At 53.4% G+C, this 24,845-nt stretch overlaps 2 protein-coding genes across 9 annotated transcripts in view; one reads left to right on the top strand and one right to left on the bottom strand.

Annotated features, from left to right (window-relative positions):
* Positions 1-757: 757 nt before the first annotated feature.
* On the bottom strand, positions 758-11,539 carry BRINP2 (BMP/retinoic acid inducible neural specific 2). Of its 3 annotated transcripts, none has more exons than XM_090145975.1 (8): positions 11,399-11,539; positions 6,484-6,819; positions 4,870-5,060; positions 4,605-4,792; positions 4,170-4,275; positions 3,651-3,887; positions 3,141-3,363; positions 758-2,688 (listed from the first exon to the last, which is right to left on the bottom strand). In XM_090145975.1, exons 2-8 carry the CDS (start codon positions 6,750-6,752, stop codon positions 1,572-1,574), a joined length of 2,331 nt encoding a protein of 776 aa, XP_090002101.1. In that variant the 5' UTR covers positions 6,753-6,819; positions 11,399-11,539; the 3' UTR covers positions 758-1,571. The 3 variants fall into 3 exon arrangements, with proteins under 3 accessions (XP_090002101.1, XP_031451421.1, XP_090002100.1); XM_090145974.1 differs by having other exon boundaries at positions 759-2,688; positions 6,469-6,819; XM_031595561.2 differs by lacking the exon at positions 11,399-11,539 and having other exon boundaries at positions 6,469-9,069.
* A 1,390-nt stretch (positions 11,540-12,929) lies between these two features.
* Positions 12,930-24,845, top strand: part of ASTN1 (astrotactin 1) — a 41,707-nt gene continuing 29,791 nt past the window's right edge. For 2 of the 6 annotated variants that reach the window (XM_090145970.1, XM_090145969.1), the window contains exon 1: positions 12,932-13,253. In XM_090145970.1, the coding sequence (XP_090002096.1) occupies positions 12,971-13,253 (283 nt within the window). In that variant the 5' untranslated portion in view covers positions 12,932-12,970. Of the gene's footprint in view, positions 13,254-24,845 lie in introns of all 6 variants that reach the window. The other 4 variants (XM_031595560.2, XM_090145971.1, XM_090145973.1 and 1 more) reach the window with 3 other exon arrangements.

Below are 24,845 nucleotides of genomic sequence, written 5' to 3'. Positions count from 1 at the left end.
CTATGTTTCTTGTGGCATTCAAGCAAAGTTTTGGCAGCTGGGGAAAGTTTGGCAGAGCTGTGAAGATCACCCTGAGCAATGGGGCTGCTCCAAGAGGCAGAGCTTTTCCACTCCTGATGTACCTCTGCAGGGCTGTTGGGGATGTTGGCCTTATGAAGTCTTTTGAAGGCCCCATCACCACACGAAGTAAGATGCAGAGATGCCCTTGGTGCCTACACTGAGTCTAGCTGATAAAGATGAAGCAGCTCTGGGAATGCTCAGGGTGGGTTGCATTGTCTTTCATGCCCTTTCTAAGGGAGTGGTGAATGTGGAGGGCAACAAGGATGCCACAGGTTTGCAGCAGCCTCCATATACAGACCTAATAAGGAAGACACATCAAAGATATGTCATCCACATGACTGAAAGGGTGGCTGTAGTCAGTGACTCCCCATCCCTTCCCACACTGTGGGGGCACCAAACAAACCTCCTAGTGCCCATTTCTGGCATGCCTAAGGGGGTGCACTGTGCCACAGATGGCCTTAATGGGCCATCTAAGAATCCTGAGCACCCCTCTGTGTTAATGAGGCCACTGACAGGAGTCAGGTGGCTGGCTAGCATGGGGTGTGTTCCCTGTCTATGCCTTCTCAGGAGGCTTTGCTCAGTGCCAGGTCTGCATGATGGGGTAGGAAACATAGGGCACATGGTGCTGGAGCCTCCTCGCCACCCCCCAGCACAGCAATGGAAAAGCCAGGGCCAGAGATGACATCATTCTTGTTCTCTTTTTTTTTTTTTTTTTTTTTCCTCAGTTATTTTTGGTTGCTCTTTTGCTCAAAAAAAGGCATTTTTTTAAAAAATATATTAAACAGATACATTTTACTAAGATGTCTCTCGGCTGGAGCCACCAACAAGAAATGATCCTCCCCAAATAGATAAGCTTAAAAAAAACCCTCCCAAGCCAAATAAATAAATACATAAATAAAACATATTTCTTTTATCTTTTTCTTTCCTCCTTTTGTTTCCATTTCTTTGTGAGGAAAAGCGGCCCAGAGATCTTCACTGGTGTCCATAACAGCAGCGTTGTGGGGCAGATGCCAGGTCTCTGCCTGCACTTAAGGGAGTGATGTCTCAGCTCTGCCCATCGTGGTCCCCCTGTGCCACCTGTGAGGACACAGCCACGGGAATAGTGCATTGCAAAAGCAAAGGCATCTGTAGAAACTCATCTTAAAAAGACTAAAAAATTGGGGTGCTGCTAGAGGAACCGACGATGGGCACTAAGAGCCCTCGTGGTGTTGGGCTGTTTGCTCCGATGGGGCCACCAGCACGTGGCCCTGGCCACCAGCACGTGTCCCCAAACAGAAGAGGTGACTGTGCTGGCAATGTTGCTGTGCATGGAGCCATCCTGCACTCGCAGTCCCACTGGATTGAACCCCACATCTTTATGGCCGGTGGCTGGGTGTACCATGGAAGCACACTGTTGGCATGAAGGTAAGGCCTTGATTTCATTCTTTTTGGAGTGCTTTTTAATATTCTTTTTTTTTCAGGGGAGTCTTTTCACCAGGTTCTCTCGCGCTGTGATTTGAGTGGCCCAGCTGCTAGCTGCACAGCTTGCCCATCTCCTGCTCCACCGCATTGGGCAGCCGTGCATTGAAGGCTCTCAGAGAGGACTGGATCCTGGCCACCTCGTTGTTGGCCAGCTTGAGCCTGTGACGAAGCAGGCAGGTGAAGAGGTCGAGGCGGGTTTTGCCGGGGGGTGACAGCCTGTTCACCCGGTCCCGAATCTCCACCAGCTGCAGCATGGCTGAAGCCTGCGATCCCTGCGTGTAGGGGTAGTCCAGCTGCAGGATCAGGTCACGAATGGCGTCCGGTTCAAAGGGCAGGCTGTAGCCAAAGACCTGCAGGCTGTTGATCTTCATGTAGCCCAGGTTCTTGGAGGGATCCGTCATCTCCAAGGGCTCGTAGTAGATGGTCTCGTTGGAGCTATCGTCCAGAGACTTGATGCGGCTCCGCAAGTAGACGTGGACTGTTTCAAAGAAGGTCTTCCATTTGTTGCCCAAAGTGAGCGTCCAGTTTTGGCACTGGGCAGAGGCATCCACGTTAGTCCTTTCCCAGTCTGGGAAGCTGCCCTCATTGACAGGCATGAACCAGCTCTCCGAGTGGCTTCCCCCAAAGGGGTTGACGTAGATGGCCATGACGGGTTCCAGCGTGCTGTTCTTGGTGAGGCAGATCTGCAGGGAGAGGGCCAACATCACATGAACCAGGCCCGGCTTGTACTTGTTGCTTTTCAGGGTCAGGAGCATGCGCTTCCTCCAGGAGGGGTCAAACCAGCTCCCGAGGCGCATGTCATTGCTGATGAAGATGGAGTGCACCTCGATGCGGCTGTCCCGTTTCTGCAGGAGGTACTTGAGCTCCAGGTCCTGCAGGTCTGTCTCCAGTCCCAGGTAATGCTCCAGTGAGTCGGCCACCTCAGGGCGGCAGAAGCCCTGGGCCAGCACGTAGCCGTGGTTGCAGGTCCCGCAGCGAGTGCTGTTGTCCTCGGCGCAGCTGGCGCAGGCTGGCCCCTCACCCAAGGCACACGGGATGGCCCCTTGGCAGGAGGGCTGCTCCGAGGGGCACGTGCAGCTGTGGCTTTCTTCCAGGAAGGTCCCAGGCACTGTCGTCTCACCGCAGTAGAGGAGCGACTGAGCGCGGCCCCACCAGTAATGAAGTGGCCTATAGGGGAGAAGGAACACGGGAGTTGCTTAGGGATAGAATCATTACGGTTGGAAAAGACCACTAAGATTGCCTAGTCCCAACATCCCCACCATGCCCACTGACCGTGCCCCTCAGGGCTGACCCCTCTCTCCTTTCAGGTAGTTGTAGAGAGCAATAAGGTCTCCTGGTCTGAACAATCCTCAGACAGTTTCAGGGCTGGAAGAAAAACCCAACTTGTTTTCATTTTTTGGGGGGTCACACAATACCACTGGTGTCTCCCACTGAACCAATTCTTGTTTTCCACTTCCAGGGCTTTAAACCCAACCTGAGGACTGCATCCCTGGGTGGCAAAGCTGTCCTCAGGCTTCTCTCCAGCAAGGTGGGAGCTCCTTGAGTCCCAGGGGAAGACAGACCATAGGACTGAGCTTTCCCAGGGCTCTGACTTGCAGCGTGGGGCTATGGCATCCTACCTCTCCTTTGGCAGTTTGAAGCGGGGTTGCCGGTGGCAGCGTTTGCTGAGGTTGAAGAGCCTCCGGATGATGTGGTGGGTTTTTCTGGAGAGCAGCTTCAGGCTGGTGCCCAGCTGCTGGTAGCGGTGTTGAATGTCCAGGTCCATGGCCCAGAAGTGGGAGATGGCTGTCCTGTTCAGAAAGCGGTCCCCTGGGAGCTTCTTCACTAGGGCCTGAAACTCCTCTGTGGGGAGACAGATACCAAGTCAGCGAACCTGGCGTCATCAGTTGTTGTTTTCCATTAAAAAAAATGCCCATGGGCTCTTTGGTTCTCAGGGCAAGACCCATCTTATGTGCTTGCTATGAGACTACTTGTCTGGACCCTACCCTACAGCCTCTGCCCACCCTGAACATCCACGGATGCTCCCTGGCCACGTGTGCTAACCTGACCTACTTCAAGAGAAGGCTCTGGGCAAGGAGATGCTATTGGAGGCAGGATATAGCACCCGGCACGGTGTCTCCCATCCTTACCTGACTCTTCAAACTGGCTGTGGTGGCTGTCCCAGGCACGCTGGAGCTGGACCAAGTTGCCCTCGAGTGCTTGGATGTCAGCCTCAGGGCAGTTGCAGTGGGGGAAGGTGGGCTGGCATTGGCAGCGGCAGTCACTCCGGCGGCACACCAGCTCCCCAACAGAGCTGCAGGCGATGTAGCTCAGGGCAGCTGCCACAAAACGCTCCCTCAAGTGATGGGGCAGTACCGTCTGCAGCCCTGCAGGTGAAAAGGAGCCCAGGGGAGATAAGGGGGCTCAGCACTCCCAGATGGACCCCCCTAGGCCCCTCCCAGACCGCCTGGATGCTCACATCCACTGGCAGCAGAGCCGCCTGTCTGGACTCTCCATTGATCGCAGCTCCTCTTGGCAAAGGAGACGCATCTCCTTCCTGCCCAACTTTAACTTATTTATCTCTAAAGCAGCAGCCCAACCTGGCACCCCCCCCTCTCTACATGAATCCCTTAGTGGCCTTTCTGCCATCCCTGCAGCGTGCTCCCTACCTTGCAGCTGCACCTTGTTCTCCGGGCTCTGCACCAGCACCGAGCTCACCGAGTCCAGGTTGTCGTAATTGCTGCAGCCCAGCGGCCCTGTCCGTGTTTCTGTCACCTGGTTGGGACCGCAGATGGTGAGGGACACGGGAGAGGATGCGTACCACTATGCACAGAGGGGCTGCAGACAGCTCCTAGCTAGCAAGGCAACACTGCGGCAGCTTGGAGAGGAGAAATAATTGCCTGCTAATTGGCTTGTTGACAGCCAGCAGCCCGGCCTCCAGCCTGCTGAAAAATGCGCCTTCATTAGTGCGCCCAATTTCCCATAAATAATGCGGATGTGCACACTTCTCCAGGGCTCGCCCTGCCCTGCTCTGCCTTGCCACCATCCCTGCTGGGCTGCACTGCTCACCCGCTGTCTCTCCCTCTCGCTGCCCCCTCGCCTACCTTGATAGCGGCCGTGGCGATCTGGATGTGGTGCAGCCGGCGCAGCGTGCTCTCGCGGTCGATGAAGTAGGAGGCTGCCAGCTGGTGCAGCGTCTCCAGTGACACCGCTGAGCCGTTCCCAGCCCCCGACAGCTCTGCCCGGTGGTTCAGTTTGCGCTTGTCCACGAAAATGGTCAGGGATTCCTCTCCTGTGGGGACACACGATGTGTCCCCTTCTTGGTCGTATTTCTCCCCCAAACCCGTCTTCTTTCTGCCCCCAGCTCACCTCCCAGCGTGGCGGCCAGCAAGAAGTGCGTCCCGTATTTCTTGATGATGCTGTCAGTGACCTGCTGCAGGCTGGGCCGGCGCCCCAGCAAGCGGATGTTGCGGATGAATTCGGGGGCAAGGGGCAGTGGTAAGCTGAAGAAGTCCTTCCTCTCTAAAGCCAGGTTGTTCACCTTCCAGCGCGCAAACTCCCTGCGTCAGGAAGGAGAAAAGTGACGGTCAGAGCCTGGAGATGGATGGGGAAAGGGATGCCCAGGGACAAGGCTTCATCGGTCTCTAAACCACTGATGGTAATAATGAGCTGCATGCATCAGAGGTCTGCAGGTGGCATTGATGTCCTGCTGGCTTCACCCGTCTTTAATTCCCCTCCCCCTGGATCAAGGTGGAAATCCAGTGCCTGGGTGCTTACAGCCGTGGATGATGACAGTGTTATCTATGAAGCTGGAGGTGGAGGAAGTGCATGAGGTGAGGGTGCTGGATGTAGTGGGCATAGCGCCGATGGGATGTGTAACTCTGGTGCTGGTCCCCACTGGAAGCTTGGGTAGCTCAGAGAGTGGCAGGATCAGGCCTTTCTCATTCACTCTTGGGCTCCTGTAGTGTAAAGAGCTGGCCACAGGGATGGTGGGATCATGGTGGGATGGAGGACAGTGTGGTGTTCTGGCGTGGGGTGATGTTTTGTATATATCTCCCTAGAGCTCCTCAACCTGCTTCCACCTCAAACAACAGCCCCGCAAACATCATGTGGCCAATTTCAGCCTAATATTCAGCTTTTTGCTCTAATTAACAACAGGTGGTGGCTTTCCAACAGTTTAATTAGAGCTGATTAAGAGAAAAGGGAGAGGAGGAAGGGGGGAAGATTGGACATGGACAGCACTGGGCTGCCTCCCACAGTGACTTCAGAGCTAAATAAGTCTGATGCTGAGGAGGGAGTGATGTTCCTTGTGGATGGTGTTGTCCCCCAGCCTGAGGCAGTGGGAAATGTGGGATGGGGGCCACTGATCCTTTGGTCCTCTTGATCTTATCCCATGGGAAAGGTGAGGTTATCCTCCTTGGAGGAGGAGTGATTTGGCTGCCATCCCTGCGGGTGCTCCTTTCTGTCCCTCCAGCGTCACCAGCAGTGTCCCTGGAGCATCCCTAGGCAGCGTGCAGGGACAGGGAAAGGGGAAATGAGCTCCCTCGGGTGCTGGATTCATAACAACAGTCATCCCTGTGCTTACGTCAGCTCACTGGTGGGATATAGCAGGGTTTGCTCTGGTGCCACAAACCCCTCCTGGGCTGCGGGGGCTTTGCAAGGATCCCCAGCATCAGCTTTGTCCTGGTGGAATCCCAACTAGGAATGTGCATCTCGACATGCATTGCAAATTGCTGCTGGTCTGGGGCAAAACCTGCCTGGGGCTGCATCTTGGTGGTGGGCTGAACTGATGGGCCCTCCCCAGTCTTTGCAGCTGAATGTGAATGGGATGGTAAAAGGCATGAAAACAAACCATCTCCCCTTGGCAGAGCCTGGCATAGGCGCTGCATCCCACCACGGGTCCCCTAGAGCTTTAGCCATCTGGATTCAACCAGCCCCATCCCCGGGAGCCCTCCTGCTGCCTCTCACCTGTAGATCCTGTACCTGGTGGTGAAACCCTGCCGGTAGCGCTCCATGAAGTCCACGTACTCCTGGGCTCGGTAGAAGGGACCCCGGTCGGTGAGGAGCCAGTCAAGGGGTGCTCGGCCAGAGGAGGAGGAGGAGGATGAGGAAGAAGGGGATGCTGGGTTGGAGACATGCTGCTCGGTGGCCACGCCGCCTGCCCCCCAGCACACGCTCAGGGCCAGGAGGGCCAGGGGCCACGGGAGCATCGGCAGGAGCCCGTCAGCACGCCGCAGGTTCTGCTGCCCCATGCTGCTGCTGCCCAGCCGGATCCTTCATTCTCTCGCCCCGCCACGCTCCTTGGGGACGGATCCTGCCCTGCAATGGCACCGCACGATGGGTTGATCATGAGTGCGGGGCAACCTTGTGCTAGGTGACGTGGGTGTGAGTTGCTTGCGGCCCTAAGGTCACCAGGGGCTGGTGTGAAGAGGATGGAGAGTCATCCAAGAAAGAAGGGGACAGATTCTGTAGAATGGTCTATTGTGATAGCACAAGGAGAAATGGTTTCTTCCCATTAAAAAAGTGGAGATTTAGATCCCATCCCTGGAGAACCCCAAGGTCAGGCTGGACGGGCTCTGATCACTGATGGAGCTGTGGGTGCCCCTGTTCAGTACAGGGGAGTTGGAGCAGATGGCCTTTAAAGGTCCTTTCCAACTCAAATGATTCTATGAAGATCCCTGGGAAGGAGTTAATGGATGTGGAGCATTTTGGGGGTGTCCATCATGACCATGCATAGGCTTCTCTTAGGTTGGTTAAAAAACAGCCTGAAGGCATAGGAAAAATTAATTGCTCTAGCTGTTGGCGTGGTGCTGGGCTTCCCTTGGCTCCATTTTAGTGGCTGAGATGGTGGATGAGTGGGTGTGCAAATGGATAGAATCATAGAATCATTAAGGTTGGAAAAGACCTCTAGGATCCTCCAGTCCAACCATCCACCTGCCACTAAGGTGCCCACTAAATCCCTCAATAGCACATCTATACATTTCATGAACACCTCCAGGGATGGTGACTCCAATTCCCTGGGCAGCCTGTGCCAGGTGGTTGGATAGGCTTGTCTACTCTGCAGCTACCTGGGCTGGCCACATCAGTGTTTGGAAGATAGCCAGCATTTATCTTGAGCTGAGACCTTACTGGTCTTGTAGCATCTGCACTGAGCATCTTAAAACACGGGAAGTTTGCTGGAAGCAGCAGCATGGGGTCAGAGCCTGCATTTGCTGTGCTCCGTGGGGTAGCTAGTGATAAGGAGCTGCAAGGTGCAGGGGCTGAGCTAGAGCAGGGAGAGGTTTCTTGCCTCATGCAGCAAGGGCTGGTTGCCTAAAAACCTGCTTTGAACAGAGCGGAGTTCAAAGTCAGCACAGGAATGTCAGAACTGACTCGTTCTTCATTAGCCGATGTAAATGCTGGGTATAAAAATATGGAACTGGGCCATGGAGGGGAGGGCAGCAGGGATGCAGGGAGGGCTCCCGGGCTTATCTCTGGAGCCCAGCAAAGGCTCCAGACTTCAAACGGACGAAGCTGGGGCTTACCCTGCCTGCGTGCCAGCTCTGTGCCTCATCCCCAGGCCAGTTAAGACCTGGGAGAAGCCAGCAGCAGCAGGCAGGCTCTGGGATGGGATAGGGGTCAATGGGAACAAGGTTTTGGGGACCCTATATTCACAAGTCTTCTAGGATATGCCCATTATTCTCCATAGCAGGAGCCACCCAATGCTCATCCCTGCCAAGCATGCACCAGCCCCACACTCTCCTAAACCAGGGCTTTGGCAGATGAATCATCGCACTTAAATACGCATTATTATTATTTTCCCCCTTTTCTTCTATTTTTAAACCCTTAAGGGTGTGCTTTGATGACGTGCTCTCAGCCGGCTCCCTGGCAATTTGGAACCAAAATTGAAGTTCTTGTCAGCTGCAATAACCCCGATGGAGGTGCCAGCAGAGCACAGGTGGGCTAGGGGCTGCCATGGGCTGCAGCACAGCCAGCAGGGCCAGGGGGGTGACCAACCCTGGTACACAGTGCTGATGTTCAGTTTGGGGACTTTTGCTACAAGGACACTGAGCTGCTGGAATGCACTCAGAGAAGAGCAGTGAGGCTGGTGAAGGACTGGAAGACAGGATATATGAGTGATAGAACGTGAGGAAATGGCCTCGAGCCGTGCCATGAAAGATTCAGTTGGACTTTAGGAAGAATATTTTCATGGAGAGGGTCAACCAAGCATTGGGATGGGCTGCCCAGGGCAGTGGGAGAGTCCTCATCCCTGCAAACATGGCTCTAAGGGACATGGGTTAGTGGTGGGACCTTCTGCATTAGATTGTTGGCTGAAGGAACCAAGCTGATAGCAGGGACCTGCTATTCCACACCATCATTAGCCACCCTGCTCTATTTGCTCGTATCGAGGGTGGGTAGGATAAAATAAGTATGTAAGTGCAAATCTGTACTTGCAGAAGCAGCGGACAGCACAGCTCTTTGGTAGCACATAACCCCATTGACCTCACTACTAGAGCTGGAAATAACTTTCTAATCACTTATCCTTGATCCAAAAGAATGGAGATTTGATGAGAAGCATCTGACTACTCATTTTTTTTTTTCTTGATTTAGGGTTTTTATTGCAAAAGCTGGAAAACTTCCAGCTTGCTAATTATTTTTTTCCCCCTTGTCTATAAAAACCTTAACACGAAGGAAGAGGCATTTCAGCACAAATGTCCCTGTCAGACGTGCCAAGGAGCACAGCTTATTTCCTGGCCAGCTCTACCTGGTCCTGGTGCAGCCCTCTGTGTCCCCGCTGCCTGCAGGGGACAACCCATGCATTGCTGAAATTGCCACGAGCTGCATCTCAAAAAATAGCTTCTTGCAAAACACCATACGTTCTGAGGCTTCTTTCTGCCCTTAGCACTGAGATGGCAATAGGAGCACTTCTGCTTTTGGTGCCTTCACCCAGAAAGCGAGGGGCAGGAGGACATGCTGGGCTCCTCGTTAGCAGCTGGGCAAGCCACAGGACCCAGCAGCAGCATCACCCTGACAAGCCATGCCATATCCTGCCTGCTTGGATGCCACCAGCAAGGCAGCTCTGGAGCAACACGCTCCTCCACTAATCAAGCAGGGTTCGATAATTAAGACATTAGCTAATTGTCAGGGACATTAACATTGATTTTTGCCCTTTCACGCTGCAGAAACTGATCCGGCCGCCTGTATGCCGTGAAGCATTCACAAGGGGGTTGGCTGGGGATGTGTCTGAGCCCCCAGGTAGCTGATGCTGGCAGACGGGTGACATCCTGCTCCACCATCCCTGGGGACAGGGCAAGCCGAGGTGCATCCATGCGGGAGCAATAGGAGAGGGCTTGCCTTGAGCTCCTGCCGATGCCTTTTAGCAGGGATGAAACTCTAACCGAGTCACCTTCTTATTAAATGTGGGAAAGATTTATCAAATTAAGGCCACTTAGAGAGGCTGGGCAGAGGCTAAGTGCCTGGAGCAGATGGGCTCAGCTGTGCATGCCGATGCTATTTGCAGCGCTGTGGGGTCAGCCCCACTCCCTGCCCACCCAGGGCCGTGCAGGACCTGAATCCCGAGCACAGGGACAGACACTTCTGAGCCTGCTGTCCCTGCCTGAGAAGCAGTGTTGGTGATCCCCACCACGGCCCCGAGCTGATTCTTGCTAAATGACTTCAATAAGTCACTGCCTCTGCCCCCCACCCATGAGACTGGTTTAAAAACCTGCAAGACATTATGATTTGGGTTCCTTTTATTAGCTTTTCTTAGAGCAAGGAACTTTAAGATGAGAGTAAAGGAAAATGTCAGAAAATCCCAGGACTCGGAGAGCTCAGGATTTGCATAAGACATCAGATGAGATGAAGCCCGGGCTGCGGTCGAGGGAGACGGCAGCTGCGCGTTCTGTGTCACACCAGTGCCATGTGTTGTGCCCTCTGGCTTCGCTCACCAGAGACTTCCAAACCCACAAGCAGAGACCCTCTTGAAAGAGCAATGTGCCAAATCCAGCTCCCTCAGCACGCCGGCTGCTTCCCCTGCCTGAGGCCGAGCTCCCAGCCCCCAGCATCCCCGAAGTCAGCTCCCGGGAAGGGGGGGGGGGGGGGCTCACGCACACAACGGCATCCCTTCCTACTGTCGGAACGAGTGCAGCGTGAAGCGGCTTCACCCGAATGAGCAGCATCAGGAGCAGGGGAAAAACATGCGGTGTGTGTGGGGTCAGCCTCCCGCTCCCCGGGGCTCAGCAGCCCCGCGATCCCAGCCGGGGCTCAGCGCAGGGGGCTGCCCGGTGCAGACCCCACGGCTGCGGACGGAGGGGGCACACTGACACCTGCCGGCAGGTCCCGCAGCTCCGGCATCACGGAGGGGACAGCCCGGCACCCCCAGCCTGTGCCCCAGAGCTGCATTTCGGGGCCAAGCACGGGGCTCCCGGAAAGGAGCGGGACGGGAGGCACAGCGCTGCGCCGAGAGCTGCTGCTCTCGAGTCCGGCCGGAGTTTGAGCTCCTCTGGAAATGATGAAAGCCAGCGGTGAGCGGAGGGAAGCGGGCTGCTGGTATCGGCTTACCCGCTCCTCGCCCCGCGCTGCGGCACCGTTCTGAGAGCCTTCCCGTCCCGCTGAGGGCCAGCTGTTGCTCCAGACTCTCCCAGCAGAGCAGCACAGTTCGGCACCTCAGTTGGCAGCCTCTCCGGTGCGCCCGCAGCTCCCGCTCTTCCCAGCCGAGAGCAACCCCGCAACCCAACCGTGGGACACAGCCTCCCACCTCCCCATGTCCTCTCCGGGACATCTCACGCAAGGTCACCGAGCCACCCAGCAGGGCGGGGACACCTCCCACTCATCCGCACCGTCCGACGCAGCATCCCACCCCACGGGGAGCATTCCCATTCCCACTAGCGGAGGAGCTCCGCGATCCCGTCGGGCTTACCCCAGGCTCCGGGCGGCAGAGGCAGCAGCGGATCCCGCGGTCCGGTGGCGGCTCAGGCTTCCCGGTGCCGGCCCCGCCGCCCCATGGCGCGGCCCCGCAGGCGGGCAGCCCGCACCGGGTCCCGCCGCGCTCCGCGGCCGCCGCCACCTCCACGCTCACCCCGCCACCGCCGCCGCCGCCCCATAATATATGCGACGGCGGCGGCCAATGAGAAGAGCCGTCTGCCTCCCCGCGTTCCCCCATTGGTGGACGCCGTGGAGCCGCGGGGGGAGCGGGCGCGCGTGGGGATGCTCTGCGGGCACGCGTGGGGCAGCGCTCGGCCTCGGGCTTAACCCTGCGCAGAGCCCTGTGCCTAACGCCAGGCTTAACCCCCCCGCTTGTAACCGTGTACCACCATCATCTTTCATCCCAAGACCCAGAAGTGGAGTCTTTCCACCCAAAAAAGTGGTTTTGCCAAGGAAATGTTGAGATCCCCCTCTTAGAACCGTAGCGCTCCGGTCTGGGTTTGTCTGGGTTTTTGTTAGGGATGAATTTGGATGAAAGGTTCAGCGTGAAGGTGTGGGTATGATCCCGACGTGGTGTGCAGCTCAGTTCTCTGCTCCCACACCCTGCCCTGTGTTCTGCCCTCTGTGTGGGGTTGGACACCCACGAGGCTCTGCCCTTGGGGAGGCCCTCAGCCCCCAGCCGGGCCCTGCAGGATGCCCTGCACAGCCTCTGTATGCAGCCCTGGCTCTGGGGAAAGCCCTTACTGGGCTCTGTGTGCCCGACGGGATGAAGGCAGCAATGGGCACGCTGGGGGTCTCCAAGGGGATTGCTGCCCACAGAGAGAAAGTGGTGCTCTGTCCTACATAACATCACTGAGCTCATTCTTCCCTATATTTTCCTTATATTTTTTCCTTATGTTTTGTCTTACGCTTCTCCTTACATTTTTCCTTTAGTGTTTGTCCCTATATTTTTCCTTACACGTGTTCTCATTCCTTTCCTTATAGTATTTCTTATACCTTTCCTTATGCTTTTCCTTATCCCTTTCCTTATAATTTTCTTAATGTTTGCCCTACATCTTTCTCCTATTTCCCTCATTTTCTCCTTACAGTTCCCTTACTGTTCCTTCATATTGCCTTGCAGTCTTCATTTCCTTGCACTTCCCTTACATATATCCTACAGTTAGACTAGATGATCTCAGTGGTCTTTCCCAACCTCGGCGATTCCGTGACTCCATATCTTCCTCTCCTTTCCCTTCCATTTCCTTTACCTTTCTCTTTGCATTTCTCTTACGTTCCCCTCATCCTTCCTTTCCCCTATCATTTGTCACTACTTCTGCTCCGCTCTATGCGTGGGGACACGGTGCCGCCTTCAATCACACCCCCTCTCTCAGCGCGCAGCTGGATGGGCTTTAAGACCCTCTCCCGACCCGAACCATCCCAGGATCCCGCGATTCCCTATGATGTCGAGAAGGGGCTGAGCGGTGTTCTCCCTCCGAGCCGCGCCGTAGCGCACCGCACCGCGCCGCACGGGGAGGTGCCGGTCCCCACGTCCCCGCCCCTCGCCGCCGCCCGGCGCCGGAGCTGCAAGATGGCCTGGGCCGGGCTGTGCGCCCTGCTGGCCGGGTGCTGCCTGGCGGCCGGCAGCGGCCCCGCCGAGGCGGCGGCGGAGGCGGCGGCCAAGGAACTGGAATGCAAACTGAAAAGCATCACGGTGTCGGCTCTGCCTTTCCTCCGGGAGAACGACTTGAGCATCATGCACGGCCCCTCGGCCGCCGAACCCAAGCTGCTCTTCTCGGTGCGCAACGATTTTCCCGGAGAGATGGTGGTGGTGGACGACCTGGAGAACACGGAGCTGCCCTACTTCGTGCTGGGTGAGCATCTCCCCGCGCTGCCCGGTCGAGGGGCTCCTCCCTGCGCTCCGCAGCCCCTCTGGGTCGGGCCCGGCCCGCTGCCCCCCCGAGGTTCTGCCCGTCGGGAGGCCGCAGCACGCAGAGCTTCTCCGAGCGGAGCCGCCTCCCCCCCGGCGCGCTGCAGAGCGCTGCCAGCCGGGCATAGCGGCGGGTCCCCGCTGCGGGTCCCCGGGCAGGTAGCGCCGTGCTGCTGAGCATCGCTCCCCCACCGCTGATGAGCTCACTCTATGTGTCGTTATTACTATCATTTATATCTTAACCCCCCCCCCCCCTTCCTCCCCAAGCCAACCCTTTGCTGCTTTCTTTATGCTGGGCTCACAGCAAGGCCTCCATCACTTGCTTCCCCAGGACCAAGCCGAGCTGTGGCATCTCTGCAATCTTTTAATTTTGTGCTGAATACCGTTTTCCCATTCTTCCTGCATGCAGCCCCCACCTCACGTGAACCCCACAGCTGCTCTCTCCATCGTGGCCGTGCCCAGCTCCCTCACCCTTGGGTGCCCCATGCGTGTCCAAATGTCCCCTTTGTCCATGTGCCATCCCAAAAGCAATGCGCCTGCACGTGCCTTTATGCTGTGATGCCATCCTGAGTGCCATCCTGTGTGCAGGGAGGGGACAGCAATGTCTCTACCTGGGTTCTGTCCCCTGTGCTTTGTCACCTTTCTGTCTCCCCCCGACCTCTCTGCATGCACAAAACCTGCGATCCTATATCCGAGCTTGGAGCAGCACTGGCTGCATCCCTCTGCTCCATGCAAAGGACAGAGCCAGGCACAGGGCTGGGGGATGCCATAGGATGGTTGTGGGGACACCCCCAAAGCTATGCCCAGGGTTAGGGGGTGGCCAGAGGGGGCTGTGGGATGCGATGTCCCCATCCCCAGCATGGCCTCTCTCTGTGATGCTGCGGCGGAGGCCGGAGAGCGTTGCTGTGGCAACAGGGCCGCAGTGCAATGGATGCTGCGGGGCCGCGCACGCGTGGCATTGTGGCATTTGATGCTCTAAAAGCCACACAGGTGCTCCTCCCTTTTTGGGACGTGCTCCTGGGGGGTCAGAGCCCCACGGCTCTGCGGTTGGCACAGCCCCTTTGCGAAGTGTCATTATTATTATTCACCATCATGAATTTATTTGGGGGAATGTGTTGTCTCCGTTGGGTTATTTTAGGAGTTTGCCCCATTCTTTATGGCCCCTCTGGGTTACCCAGGGCTGTCCCTCCTCCTCAGCATCTTCAAGGTTTGGAAGGGTTGTGAGTTGTGAGCTCAGCAGTTGCATGAGTTGCTCCTCTTCGCTGGTCCCCACTCCTGCATTCCTCCCGAGGCAGAGCCATGGTGGGGGGGGGGTTGTGGGGTTGTCGCCTCTGTTTTATGGGGAGGGGATGCGCAGGGATTGCAGCTGCTCTGCACTGAGATGTGGGGATGGGAAAGCACTCGGCTCCATCCTGGTTTGAATCAAGGATGCCTCAGTCATTGGCTTTCATCTCGCTTGGTGCCTGTTGCATTAGTTATGGGTTTTCCTCACTCTCACTGGTTGGTGGCCATTAGGAAATGCTAATTTGCAGCTCAGTATTCCCTTCCCGCTCACTGTTCCCTCCTGGCCTCCCAGCAGCATCAACCTGCACTCCATATCCCTGGCCTCACACCCGTGCTGCCTCTTTGTCCCTGCGGTTCCAGCTGCCAAAATGTCCCATTCCTGTGAGTTTGAGCGAACTGAATGACCTGTTTCTGCCTCCCCACTCTAACCCTAAAGGTGTTCAAGAACCACGGAGATGTGGCACTGAGGGACGTGGGCAGTGGGTGTGGTGGGGTGGGTTGCTGGTTTGGATCTGATGATCTTAGCGATCTTTTCCAACCTTAATGACTCCATGAAGCTGTGCTGAGCTGCACTGGGATGTTGCACCGTGTCCCTCCATGTCCCCAGGAGTGTCCCTTCTGCCCAGGCTGTGGCAGGGAACTTCACCTGCCCTGCAGACAGACACTCTGAACTTTAATGACTTTAATAGATTATCCTAAACTCGGGCCTTAATATGAGCCGTCACAATTTCAAATTATCTTTCTTTTAAATTAAATAGATTCCTTTTTAAATACAAAATCAATTCTAATTTTTTAGAGGGGTGAGATTTTTCAAAGGCACCAATGAGCTGGGCATATTTAACCACTGCGGAATATCTCCCTGAAATACCTCATCGTTTCTATTCCTTTTCATGTCCTTCTTAGTTTTTATTCTCTACTAAGCTCCGGATTCTACTGGAGAATTCTCTGTGACTCCTTTATGTGTTGGGGCCAGGGGGCACTGAGATGGGGATACGGGGTGCCAGTAATTGGGGTGACAGATCCTTCGGCCAACCAAAGCTCATCCTTGCTATGGCCAAAGAACTGCAGGCAGCCCTTAGATTTCACAACCCCTGGAGCTGCCTTCTCTGCATCACCTGTCCGCTGTGTGTGTTGCACTGAAGTAATGTATCTCAGTAGATTAGGATCACAGCCTTAATAAGACTGGAGAAGACCCCTGAGATCCCCCAGTCCAACCCCAACCCACCATGCCCACTGCCCACATCCCTCAGTGCCACATCTCCACTGTTCTGTAACACCTCCAGGGATGATGACCCCACCGCTTACCTGGGCAGCCTGTGCCAAATCCTCACCAATCTCTTGGAGAAGACTTCATTTTTGGGGAGGTGAGGGCACCCTGACCCTGCTGCCCCATCCCCATCTCATGTCCCCCAAAGCAGGGCACTGAGATGGGGTGCTCTGGGACCCACAGCGTCGCCTCGCTGCTAACCTTGCACCTGCGAATAGGTGTAATGGTGAAATAATGGAGCAAATATTAAGAAATTCTTAAGTACCCAGAGAATAACTGAGTTAAATTATACCAGAGGAGCTCAATTGCCTTGCTTAGATTGATTGAATTACTAAATGAGCCTGACTAATGGAATGGAGTGGATATATCGGACTTTTACTCAAGATCCTGAAATAATTTCTCTAATAAGATTGTGAGCCATTAATTGAACTTGGCTTGGATCCTGGACACTGTCGCATGCACCGAGACCCGCCGTGATGATCTATGCTCCCACCCTGCTGCTGGCAGGATGTTGCCCTTAAGACCCAGCCACCCACTGTGCCATGCAGGATGCCGCCCTCCCCATCCCTGCTGGCCACCTCCTTTCTCCTCTGTAAGCATCTCACTTCTGTTCAACCTCCTCTCCCTGGTTCTTCAATGCTGGTTTTGCAGACTGGAAGCATCCTCGAAGCCACCGCCGTGCCCCACCGCCTCTCTGGCTGGGAGCGTTTTGGTGGCACACCAGATGTGGAGGGATGTTGTGTTTTGTCTTATTTATTTATTTATTTATTTCCTTTCCAACCCACAAACACAGGGATTTCATCTCTGGGTACTTGTTGTCATGGCAACTGTGCATCCAGCCAGCTCCAGCAGCAGTGGGGCCGGGGCATCTCGCTGACCCAGAAAGCAGCAGGGGGAGCATGCTGTGATGCTTGGACCAATCCCATGGGTGGACATGGGTTTATGTGACAGGGTGGCTGTAAGGTCCCAGCCCCCGTTTTGGCTGCTGGGAGTGCAGGGTGCTGCTCACATCTTCCTCAGATGACAGCCTGGGTTCTGTGCCCCAGTAAGGATCCTGAGACTTGCTCCCATCCTTTGTGGGTGATGTTTTGGGGATGATGTTGCCCATACTGGGGCTTCTAAAAGTACCCTAAAGCTGCTGTCTCACCTCTGCCCTTCTATCTCCAGGCCAACAGAGTTGTGCCTGGGTCCCATCCCACATCCCATCTTGCTATTTAATTTTTAGGATTGATTATCCAGCTAAACTCTCTTGGCTGCCTGATCTGGTGGTTGACAACCCTATCCGTGGCAGGGGGTGGATCATCCACTGGATGATCTTTAGGGTCCCTACCAACCTAAGCCACTCTCTGATGCCATGATTCTGTGATAAACAAGGCTGGACAACCATCTCTCTTTGTGTCTCAACACGCAGGAGCCCTTTAAAGGAAAGAATTTTTGCCTCCCGGGATTCGGGAAGCATCTGGATGGTGACAGCGCTGTCATTTCAAGCTGGCTGTCCTTTTCCTTGCACGTTGCTGGGGCTCTCCTGCTCAGATCGGGAGGGTTTGCATGGCAAAGGGAAGGCTCTGGCTGCTGGTTTGTGGCTGCTTAACACTGAGAAGCACCAGTGGTGGCACATCGGTCACGGAAGCTTGGATGTGGCAGGAGGAGACATGGTCCCTCTCCTGCCTGGCTCTGAGGCATTTCAGTAATTAGTATGACTAATGAGCATAGCAGAGCAAGCAGATATCAGGGATGTAGAGAGCTGGCTTTGCTTCCGCAGGGAACTGATCCAGCTGAAAACTGACCTGCTAGAGAAGGAGATGGGGAAGGGCTGAGCAGAGCCTACCTGTGCCTTCGCATGGGGATTTGGGGTGTTTGAGCATGGGAGAGCCCGGAAGAGCCTTCCATCACCTATGGTTCTTCCCCAGAATGCCAATGGTTGCATTGGTGGCCTGTGATGGCAGCTCCTGTGATCCCCTCCACTGGGCCAGGGCTGGAGGTGGCACCCGGAGCTGAGAGCACTGAGACACCCAACCACATGTCACCATCACAGTGTGGTGTGGCTGCCTGGGAAAGCAGGTATTAGCAATCCTGAAATATCCTGGGGACAGGCGCTTGTGTGATGGGAGACAGTTACCATGGAAACCTCCTTCAAATGAGGAAAAAAAAAAAAAGGAAAAAGAACAAGAAAAAAAAAAATCCCGAAATTTAAAGCAGTGCTTGTAGCTTGGAGGAACTGTAGACCTTATTATGGGTTTTGGCACCCCCCTTTCTTTTTTATTTGTTCCAGCTAACAGCTCCAGGAGACAAGCCAATTAATTTGAACATCCCCAAGGGAATGGGAGAGCGAGGGCACAGGGCTGGGAACCCAGTGTTGCTGTGTTTGCAACCACCTTTCTGGCTTTGGGGCTGGGGGCTTGGGCTCAGGATGTGCCTTAGGGGCTGGATCTGCCTGGTGGGGGAAGAGAGGACAGCTGGCTGAGGTCCCAAGAATGCTTTGCTCCCATGGGGTGCTATGCCCAACTCAGCATGGGCTTCACATCCATGCAGAGCTCACATCCTGCCCACTTCCCTAATGATGTCCCCAGTGTCCCCACCGTCTGGGAAACCTCTTGGAAACATTGGTTTTGCACAGAGGGCCCACATGCCGCTCAGCAGCTCTGAGCATCCCTGGAGGCAGCCTTCCCAGAGGCACTTGGGCTGGTGAGGAGCTGCTTTCCCATTGGAAACAGAACTGCCAGCAGAGTTTTACCAGAGAGCATTGGTGACTTCTGAAACACAGCTGGCTGCAGCTCACCGACCTGTTCTGCAGCGCTCAGCCAGAGGGAGATGCTTTCTTCCTGGATGTGCACTGTACCTTGACCAGTCAGACCCAGAGCAGTGCAGTAGGGTGGATGGTGGAAGCATTAGTGGCTCATGTCTGTTTGCTCAAACCCTAACCTGGTCTGGCTTTGAAAGCTTTCTGTTACCACCTGTAGTGGAAATGCTAAGTCACAGCTCAAAGCAGTGATTGAGCACCTGGTGGGAAGGCAGAGCCAACCCAGGGGAGCTCAGGTGTATGCAATCCTGACTTCACTCTTCCCAGACCTCATTTAGGATTGGCAGTGGAGGCAAGCGTATTTTGCTGGAGTTCACTGCTTATGTGAAGCTTTCCCAGGGTAAGGAGATTTTTTTCCCTTCATTTCTGTGCCTACAGCTGATATATTTGGGCTCATCCTCACTTACTGTAGCATAGGGTTTTGCTACTCTGCTATCATTGCTGTGCATTCCATCATGTTACAGTGTTATACTGTGTTTTCCCCTTCCTTGATCCCAGAATAGGGTACAAGGATGCATGACAGCCAGAGGACTCAGCCTCTGCAAAAGAAAAAAAAAATCATGAAAGTATTTTTGAAGTTGATTTTGTGCATAAGGAGCATCCTTTGGGTGAGAAGCAGTGGTGGGTGAGGGCAAGTCTATCCTAGGGCATCCCTCCCATGCCCCTGCACCCATAGCTGTCAGGGTGAAGGGAGCCCTGGGGACAAAGCAAGGCTGTTTCTGTGGGCGTAGGTATTTGCAGTTGGCTACAGCTCTTTATTTTTGTCCCCTAGTTTATCCCCATGGTTGCAGTCCCTGCCTGAAGAGCCAGGCAGGTGAGCACAGGGCCATGCTGTGCAGTCATGTTACAGCTGAGCTATGCTGGGGATGAGGAACTTGTTACATAATTTGGACTGCAATGCAGAAGTGCTTGTTTCGATGTTTAATTAATTATCCCATTTCAGACCCTCTTTGGCAGTGGGGCCAGCATGCAGACGTGGGGAGGACCATGCACAAAAGCCTTTCCTTCCTTTCTCCATCTCTCCTGCTTGGGCTCCTGCTTTTGGCCAGCTTAGGGTGCTAAAAAATGGGACTGGGCATGAACAGCATTGGCCACGTGGATGGTCTTCAGAGGCTTTTAGGTTCCTCTGGGTAGCAAATCCATTTATGTGTGCTCTAAGGTTTGGCTCACACCCAGATCTCCAGCAGTTGGGAAAAGAGCAGTGAGGAGTAGCTCACAGGGTGGCTTCCTTGGGATGTAGGGGGAGAAAGGCAGGAGCTTCCATGGAGGTTGGCTGTGGATGCTGGCCTTTTATCCCACTGCTTTCAGATCCCTGCTTTGCACTTTCTGTCCTTCCAACAAAGGCAGCTGGCTCCAAGCAGCTTAGGCTTCAAAGTTCCCAAAATAACAAAGGTTAAAATAAATTAAACAGAGAGTGGAGGAAAAAAAAAAAAAAAAGCTACAAGATCAAGTTGGTGCCCCACTTGCACCCTGGCTCAGAGCTTCAAAGTAGCATCCACCTCCTGTGAGCAGCTGTCAGGCATCTCAAAGCTCAGGGCTCACAGAATCATCCTCTTGGGCTCCTCATCTTCTTGGGGTCATGGGGAATTCCTGTGATGGTGCACATCCCTGTGGGTGATGTGGGACCCCTGTGCTCATCTGCTGTCTCACCACCTGCAGGTGGACAGGAAACTCCTCGTGGAGAGACTCCACGCTCAACTCGGTGCTCAGTGCCTCTTCTGGCTCTGCTGATTTATATAGATCATCAATATGACAATTATATACACCTGCAGATTTAATTACCTCCATTTTCGTCAGGCAGAGACAGATTTATGCCTCTATTCAGTTCCTGTAAATCTGAAACAAGCCTGACTAGACCCAAAAGCCCTCCCATTGATCACCGCGCACTGGCTGGTCTCTGGCCCTCTTGACAAGCTCTTCTCTCAAGAGTGATAAATTCAAGATGCACAGTCAACTTTTCCCCTTCTATGTCTTTCTTCCCTATTTTTTTTTTTTCTTTCCAGTTTCCTTCTCCCTGTTATCTCTAAGCATCTCCGCCAACTTGAAAGCAGAGCTTGAAATTGGGTAGGTGCTTCTAAGCACTAAGGGGTTTATGGCAGCATGCTGCAGTCAGCTCTACCTCCACCCTGCCCCAAGTTGAGTGCCAGTCCATGCTGAGGAGCTGGGAGGAGGCGGACCACCTCTTGGAGGACCTCCTGGCAGGGTTATTTGGGTCCTATCAAAATAATGTCTAATTCACCCAACCTCTTGGCCTTGGCGTAACGAGCACTTAAATTAGCTTGCAGGAGCAGGCTGGAGTTTACCCTTGAAGTCTGTGTCACTGCTGTAATGCATCCCCCTCCCTCCCCTGCCTGTCCCACCACTGCTGCTGACCTCGCCTGTACGATATGCTCTGGTGTCCCACTAATGCCTGCCAGATGGGCTGCAGTGGCCAGTCATTACCATTTCTGCCAGCCCATGATGGATATAAATAGCTGCTCTCCTCCCTGTGAAAACTGACTTGGGAAACTGAAGGTAATCTTGGCAGGTGTCTTGGGCTTGTAGGGTTTGATGGCGTGGAGGGTTTGGAGGATTAGAAAAAATTAGGAAAGAAATCTTTTCTTGGACAGGACAGTGATGCATTGGCACGGGCTGCCCAGGGAGGTGGTGGAGTCACCTCTCCTAGAGGTGTTCAAGAACCATGGAGATGTGGCACTAAGGGATGTGGTCAGTGGGCATGGAGGGGATGGGCTGGTGGTCGGACTGGATGATCTTAGAAGTGTTTTCCAACCTTCATGGTTCTGTGATTTGGGTATGGGTTGTCCCAAGGTAGGCTGTGAGTTCTTCTCATCAAGGCCATGCTTGGAGGAGCAGGAGACATGTAAGTGTGGCCTTGGTGGCACCTTGCTGGACCTGCAGCTGCCCTCCAACCCCAAGGCACTGGGAGGTGTGTGGAGAGCAGGTTGGAGCTCATCTCCAACAGCAGGAAGTGGCTGATAATTGGGGAAAAATATGAAAAAGCATATACTGTGTAATTTTTCTTTCCCCCCCTATACTGCCAAGGTTTGTGCTGCAGGGGTCTCTAAAAGCTAGGATTTGTCTGTGGGCTGTCTGGCTTGGTCGCTGCTGGTGGGTCTGTCTGCCTTGAAATCAGTTCCTTTCTCTGGGCTTTCATGCTTCATGGTGGATGAAACGGAGCCTTTTGTTAGTTTTTACATTCCTAATTCTCGCAGAGTGAGAAATAGTGAATAATCATTGCCATTTCCACTGCTCCGCTGGCTTCATGATTTTATGGGCTTTTATCCTTTCCCTGCTCAGCTGTTTGTTTTCCTTGCTGAGTACTAACACAGTTGGTTTCTCCTCTCCACGGAAACATTTCAGACCTCTTGTCTTCTTTGTGTGCCTCTTTGGAGCCTCCTTTGCTGCTTCCGTTACGAGATGGCTGACCTGAATACTGCTGGCAGTTCTTGAGATCAGCGTGCTGTCACCAACATTGGATTTCACCTGCCCACTTTCTTGCCCACTTTTCTCTAGAACTTCACAGCTTTAGCTCTGAGGTACCTAATTTTAGCATTGGTGACCAGCTTTGTCACTCGCTTCCTCTTCCAGAGCCCTTCAGAACAGCTGAGGTCCTGACAGAGATCTCTGTGGGGTTCCTTGGTAACCTCCTTTCCTTATGAAATGCAACCTTATTCCTCCCCTGCATGGTGGGCTTCCAGAGGACATTCCCTCTGGTGACATCCCTACTTAGATTCTTTGGGAAACTTTTTTGACAAGACCTCTTTGAAAGGAATCCATCAAACTGGATCACCCTTATCTACTGTTGTGCAGTGTTGCATGACCTACATCTATCCATGCAACCAACTGCTTCTTCTAATAAACTGACCAGGGCAGAAGTAGAATTTACTGGTCTTTAATTTCCATTTTCTTACGAGTTTGGAGTCTTTTCCATCGAGGTTTGTTCCACCAGTTGTTTGCCATTTCAGAGCAGTAGACTTTTGCCAAAGTTCAGCAGCTGTCCTCCTTCTCTTACAGTTGAACACTTAATGGGATGATGGGTTCATGCCCTACATGTCAAACATTTGTTGTGAAATCTCCTCCAAGAACTCTTTGCCCTTTGACCGTGATGCTTTCTAATCTCATTACCAAGATGTAGGGAGCCCAGCAGAGAGAACTGGAGAGCTGTGGGGCTTTTAAGGCCTGTAGACACAAGCAGAGGAGGATCTGGTGGATGGTGGCTCCAGTTTACTAAAGATTAAATAGCACTGGGCTTTGCTGGGAAGCAGTGTAGCCAGGGCAGTAGTTTTTCTTGGCTAACTGAGAGCTTCTCCATCATTTGGGCTCTTTCTGTGGAGACCTGGGTTTCCCTCTGGAGGGGATGACGTGATGGCATTGCAGGGTGTTGGGATGGGATACCCACTTCAAATGTGGTCCTTTCCAGGGCATAAATATCAATGTTGCATTTCTTAAATTGCTGGGATATATTTCACTGTCATGATGTAGGGTGTGGGATTTTGTGTTGGTTTTTTTTTTTCACGTGATCATAAAGCAGAGGTGCTTTCCTGAGTGTTTGGTTCAAGACATGGGTTTGTTCTCGTCGCACATCTCCTACCTCACAGTTATGGTCAGTGGGACCTTACTAATAAAACAGAAGTGAAAACCAAACACCAACAAGTATCCCAACTTACTTATTGCAGCTTTTGGTCAAAATTGACAGATGTGATGGAAAATAACCTCGGAGTGGATGTTCCATAGGTGTGGTTGAGCATTATCCTTGTGTTCTCAGAGAAGAGCGGGGCAATGGGATGTGTGATGTTGTGGGGTCAACAGCTGTGGAGCAAACCCAGCTGACTTATTTTTGTTAATGATGAATCGGTGTCCTTTGCTCTGGAAATGGTGGTGTGGCACAGTGTCACTCCAGGAGTGATGGAGGGCTTTGCTGTTAAAGAAAGGAACAAATTAAGGCTGTAGCATATTTGGAATAAAAATCCCATTTCATGGTAAAACATGGGTACAGCTTTGAAAAGTAACTCCTTGATGACCTTCCCAAAAGCAAAGGCACCCAGCATTTCAAGGGGAAACCTGGTTAGCTGTCAGCCTTGCTACAGAAGGTGATGGCTTCATGTGTACCTGCCCTAGGTTGAGCAAAATGATGGGGTGACATTGGACCCATCTGGGGAACGCCTCCAGATATAGCTGGATGCCTCTTCCTTGAGCTTCCAGATTGTCCTGGGTCTATGGATCTGTTTGAAATCTTGCACCAAGTGCCATCTCCCGTGACGCAGGTACCTAACAGATAGGGTGAGACTTGTGTTTGCTGCTATGGAAAATCTGGATTGTCTTAGAAAGGCAGGGTGACCTACAGAGCAAGCTAGCCTGGAGAGGGGGAAAAAATTGCAAATAAAATATGAATAGTCAGCGGTGAATGTGATTTTTGTTTAAGCAGGCCAATAAAAAATGCGAGTATTATCCCATGAAAGATGTGTCAGTAAAATCTCAGGTTAAAAAAAAACTGCTTAAATATCAGGATATGCATTTTGACATCTGAATTGCCATGAATCACATCCTGAGGTTCCAGCACAACGGCTCATTGTGGAATGGGCTCCCTGTTACTGCATGCTTTAGAGGCCTTTGGACCAGGGCTTGTTTCAGCTGGGGTAGAGCTGTTTAAAGGACGTGCAAGGTTCAGGCATAGAGTAAATGCACAAGCTAATGGGGAACTTAAATAAAAACACAGTTGGGTTCCGATGGAAAATAAGCCAGGTTTAAATGTTAATGAGGAAGTATAAGTCCAAGTCAAAAGCTGCACTCTGCAGAGACTGGCATTATGGCAGAGTTCATTTGCCTAATCAGAGGCATTTATTAGCGCAAAACGCTTCCAAATGGAAACAAAAAATGTTTTACCTTTTTTCTTCCCCCGCTCAAAAGACTGCATTTGTTTTTAGGGAGCGCTGTTCTTTTTATGTGTTTTCCTCTCCCAGCACATTTCAGGGTCCTGGTGATGGCTGTGTGCCAGTGTTGGGGCAACACTTTTGACATTGCAAGGGCTTGAGAGCATTGGTTCTGCATGCACATGCAGCACTGGCCTGCTACAAAGCAGTGTGCAGAGCCCAAAGGCAGGGTTTGCTGCAGGCTGGGTGGCTGTCCCAAGAAAATTAAGTTGTTCAGGTGATCTATAATGCAGCAGGTATAACCACACTGCCTCC

This window comes from Phasianus colchicus, chromosome 9, assembly GCF_987193195.1.
Source record: "Phasianus colchicus chromosome 9, bPhaCol1.hap1.1, whole genome shotgun sequence".
NCBI classification, from domain to species: Eukaryota; Metazoa; Chordata; class Aves; order Galliformes; family Phasianidae; genus Phasianus; species Phasianus colchicus.
The sequence above is the reverse complement of the archived record's forward strand: the minus strand, read 5'-3'. Positions and strand labels throughout refer to the sequence as shown.